The sequence below is a fragment of the Gouania willdenowi genome, chromosome 9, assembly GCF_900634775.1.
Source record: "Gouania willdenowi chromosome 9, fGouWil2.1, whole genome shotgun sequence".
Classification (NCBI taxonomy): Eukaryota; Metazoa; Chordata; class Actinopteri; order Blenniiformes; family Gobiesocidae; genus Gouania; species Gouania willdenowi.
The window spans coordinates 18,997,510-19,002,386 of NC_041052.1; the positions used below are offsets into that span (position 1 = coordinate 18,997,510).

The window sequence follows — 4,877 nt, forward strand, 5'->3', positions numbered from 1 at the left end:
AATAATCTAAATCTCTGTTTACACCATCAGTTATGCTGACATTATCCCTCTTGACCTTTGACCCAATGCGGAAGTACTGAACCATAGTGAAAGCTAAAATCTGAAAAAAGTGCCCAAACTTTACGGAAATGGCTAAAAATGGGACAAAGGATGTTGCAAAATGTCCAAAGGAAATAGGTAAAAAGGGGTTAAAGAGTTTCTCCCTTTTGAGGTTTTCTGGGGAATAATCATTAAAATTAAGACATAAAAAGCCACGTTAGGAATTACTATCTTACCGTCTTCTACATGGTGTCCACTAATATTATAGTGGGCTGGTATGGACAGAAAATGCCAAGGCTGAATTTTTGTCCCAGTCCTTCTTTTGCCATTGTCCCAAATATCTCTTTCCCTCTTACTTAAAGCTGATATCCGGAGTTTCTGAGAAATGTACGATTCTTTTGAAATGCAAAAAAATACATAACTGGTATTTTACCAGGGTCTACTACCAGTGGTCATTCATATACATTAATGTATATAAGTCCCGCCTTCGTCCTATAGACCACTTTACAATTGGCTTTGACTTCCTGTAGCGGAGTCTATCAATCAAAGTGAATGTGGAACTGTGCACGAAAACAAGGCCGTGCGTCACAACAGCAAACAGGTAAATATGATTTTGTCTCTTACCTGACCCATAGACCTATATCAATGCGACCCGATGCAACCTTGTTATGTTCCGCGATGCATGCGCAGAAAAGAAGAGGCGTGGCTTCCGGTAGATTGGGAGAGGCAGTGGGAGGAAGTGAAGCTGTTGAGGGCGGGACATCGAGATGTTTCTCAGAAACTCGGGATATCAGCTTTAAGTGTAACACTACCCTCTCCTTTTACGGCTCCCCCCTAAAAAGTCTAGCTTGCCCTTCCTTTGAAAGGCATGATAATTGTCCCAAATAAGCAATATACTCATGGATTATATTTTTTTTTTTTCAAAAAAAAAAAAACATGCATTAGTTGTCACAAAAAAGTTTGCACTACGTAAGTACGGTTGTCCAGAAGGGCCGCACAACACACCAACAAAAGTCACAGCACACCAACGAAAGTTGCACAACACACCATGAAAAGTCACAACACACACTAACAAAAGTCACAACGGTAAAGATGGGGGAGTATTTTCAAAATAAAATACTCCGTACCAACTTTCCGGAGCCTCCAGCGGGCCCATTTCAGATTTTATCCAAAAAGCAAGCACATATTCGGACTCGGGAGGACCAGACCTTTCTGTTGATACCACGCGTGGCCCAATCCAAGTACTTTTTAAAATCGGGTTTCAAAAAGACATTTTTCTTTAAAACAAAAAACAAGTAAAGTTAAACATGAGTATACAAATATAAATAGAAACAATGAAAACAATCATTGCAACTAAATAAATATGAATAGTATTTACAAAGTGGTAAATTGTTTATACAGTTTTTCTCGAATGTCAGGACACATTTCAGGAAACTGCCCTCCATTTTCTCTAAACTCTAAACACAAAACACTTTTCTCAAGCTAGCTCCACAAAAACTCGCAGTCTCTTTACAAAACGAAACTCTCACTCCAAAACCCAAACTTTCACCACAAAACTGTTGCTCCTATGGCCAAAACCAAACTTTGACAACAAAATGGTCCTCACAGCTTGCAAAAATGTAAACACTATTGGATATCTATCACACACTTCAATAAAAATTGAAAACACAATGTTCAGGGTGTGATGTTCTCAGTACCCCATCATTTGTATAGTAATCACATCTGTATAGTAATCAATAGTAAGTCACAGATTATTTTTAGGGGAACCTCATTTATTGACAACCTGTACAAACATACTTTTTCCAAAACAAATTTCAAAAGAGAACAAAAGCATACATGGGGATACATGTCACAAATTCTTACAGTAAAGAGGTTCTATGGGGACTGTGGGGGGGCCTGTGCAGGGGCCTGTGGGGGGGCCTGTGCGGGGGCCTGTGGGGGGGGCTGTGCGGGGGACTGTGCACGGGCCTGCGCATCACGTCGTCGGGTGGGGTCAGGCCACAGGACCTCGTCCACATCGCAGGCTATGTTTTCCCTCGCCAGGCAGCGGGGGAAGAAAGCTCTGGCATGCCGGACCCAGCCTGAGTAATCCCCCACATCATCACAGGCCAGGTCCATGGCCCTGAGGAGGTTCTCTCTACTATATGGTTGCCGGTCATACACCTTCCACCGCCATGATGAGAAGAACTCCTCTATGGGGTTGAGGAAAGGTGAGTAGGGTGGCAGACATACATTGAGGAATTGTTGGTGTATATTGAACCACTCTCTTATCTGGTTGGTGCGGTGAAAACTGACGTTGTCCCAGATGATGACATAGATGGGAGGAGGCTGTGCTGGAACCAGATTCTGCTGCTCACGGTCAATCAGGATGTCCCGTAGGTCTCCCAGGAATGTGAGGAGACGCTGGGTGTTGAAGGACCCAAGGAGAGCCTGCCTGTGGAGAAGCCCTTCTGAGGTCATGGCTGCACATAGGGTGATATTCCCCCCACGTTGGCCAGGAACGTCCACAATTGCTCTTTGGCCAATTATGTTACGGCCTCTCCTCCGTCTCTTGGTGAGGTTGAAGCCAGCCTCATCCAGGAAGATGTATTCATGTTGTCTCATCATGGCGTCCAACCCCAAGATTCTCTGTGGAAATGAATAGAGTATGGGTAGTGTCACAGAAGGAGTACTACAGTACACTGTGGGCTACTGTGCAGTACAGTGAGCTTGTACACCCACTGTACTGTGAACAATCAACATTGTATACCCGTATGTATACTTACTTGCACATACTGGAAACGTAGCTCTTTGATTCTGTCCGAGTTACGCTCAAAGGGAACTCTATAAGCTTGCTTCATGCGTAGCTTCTGGCGACGGAGGACTCTGTCTATGGTGGCCAAACTGACTCTGTCAATACCTCCAAAATTTATGTTGTCAGCTATGACTCTCTCCTTTATTTCCCTGAGTCTGATGATGTTGTTTTCCCGGACCATGTCCACAATGAGGATCTCTTGCTGTGCTGTAAATAGGGGAGCCCTTCCACCATGATGTGGCAATCTTTCAACCCTATAGAAACAAATATGCTTTCACTCTTCAAAAAAAGACTTACAATCTACAATACAAACATCAATGGAAATGTCCAGTCTCCCAAAGCAAACGTAATGTGGTGAAACCAATTTAGATTGTGGGCTACAAACATTTAGACAAAGTAACTACAGTACATACCTGTTGTGTTGTCTGAATGCCCGAATTATGGTGGACACTGAGAACCTGCTGAGGTTGGGTTGGACTCTTAGTCCAGCTTCTCTCAGTGACATTCCATGGACAATGACATGGTCAATGACAGTAGCTCGCATTTCATCTGTGATGATTGTACGTGGTTGTCTTGCTCTTCCTCCTTGCACTCCTCCTCTCCCTCCTCGCCCTCCTTGGCCTGCTCCTCGCCCTCCTCTGACACGAACTCCGCCTCTGTACATTCTGTTGCCGTTTGGCACCTTCAGCAAACTGTGCATTCTAAACTGGCCTATATAGGTGTTGTCACATCATTGGCAGGTGTCTTCAATTTTGAGTCGTTGTGCATTCTCAAGCGGCCAATATGGATGGTGTCACATGTGTCTTCAATTTTGAGTCACAGTGTTTAAGCAATGACACCCGTGCTTTCATTGTGTTCAACTTTTGATGTCTGAGTCTACCATTTTGCATTGTGTGAGCAAAAGTGTGTTTTAGCAAGTGTGAAAGTGTTTAGCATAAGTGTGAATGTGTTTAGAGCAGTGCAAATGTGTTTAGAGTTCTGCAACATGTGTTTTGGCAAATGCAAATGTGTTCAGAGTTTTGTGAAATTGGAGATTGAGGTGAAATGTGTTTATAGTTAAGCCAACTAGAGGCCAGATTTATTAAAGTGTTTAGGCAACTGGTCATTGTGCTCAGAGATCTAGAAATTGTGCTTTAGCAATCGAGAAAAACTGTAAAAAGGAGCCTCAAAAGAAATGTTGAAAAAATCTAAACATCCAAATGAAAAAACTAATTAAAATATTGTTTAGAACTTAAAAGAAAAACATTCAGACAGTAGAGGAGCAGTTAGTAAACAATGGAAAACTGTCCAATATTGGCAATGTGGGGCCCCCAAAAGGTATCCTGCTTAGGGCCTCAAGATGTCATGGGCCGGCCCTGACTGCCATTTACTGTATTTGATTGTATTTGATTCAACCATGAATAAATGCTATATTTAAATCTAACCTCCATCAAAAGATGGAATTACGATCTGCCTTGAGTATTTTAGTTTGAAAAGAATCCCCCTCTTTTCCGTTGACACTTTTGTTGTTGTGTTGTGACTTTTGTTGGCGAGTTGTGGTTTTTGTTGGCGTGTTTTATGACTTTTGTTCGTGTGTTGTGACTTTTGTTGGCGAGTTGTGGCTTTTGTTGGCGTGTTGTGACTTTTGTTGGCGTGTTGTAACTTTTGTTGGCGTGTTGTGACTTTTGTTGGCGTGTTGTGACTTGTTGGCGTGTTGTGACTTTTGTTGGTGTGTTGTAACGTTTGTTGGCGTGTTGTAACTTTTGTTGGTGTGATGTAACTTTTGTTGGCGTGTTGTAACTTTTGTTGGCGTGTTGTGACTTTTGTCGGCGTGTTGTGACTTTTGTTGGCGTGTTGTGACTTTCGTTGGCGTGTTGTGACTTTTGTTTGGCGTGTTGTGACTTTTGTTTGGCGTGTTGTGACTTTTGTTTGGCGTGTTGTGACTTTTGTTTGGCGTGTTGTGACTTTCGTTGGTGTGTTGTGACTTTTGTTGATGTGTTGTGACTTTCGTTGGCGAGTTGTAACTTTTGTTGGCGAGTTGTGACTTTTGTTGGCGTGTTGTGAC

At 42.8% G+C, this 4,877-nt stretch overlaps 1 protein-coding gene across 1 annotated transcript; it reads right to left on the reverse strand.

The window, feature by feature from the left end:
• Positions 1 to 1,914: 1,914 nt before the first annotated feature.
• On the reverse strand, positions 1,915 to 3,985 carry LOC114469483 (uncharacterized). The gene is made up of 3 exons (XM_028457026.1): positions 3,247 to 3,985; positions 2,805 to 3,087; positions 1,915 to 2,667 (listed from the first exon to the last, which is right to left on the reverse strand). The coding sequence occupies exons 1-3, from the start codon at positions 3,531 to 3,533 to the stop codon at positions 1,915 to 1,917; spliced, it is 1,323 nt and encodes a 440-aa protein (XP_028312827.1). The 5' UTR covers positions 3,534 to 3,985.
• Positions 3,986 to 4,877: the final 892 nt, after the last annotated feature.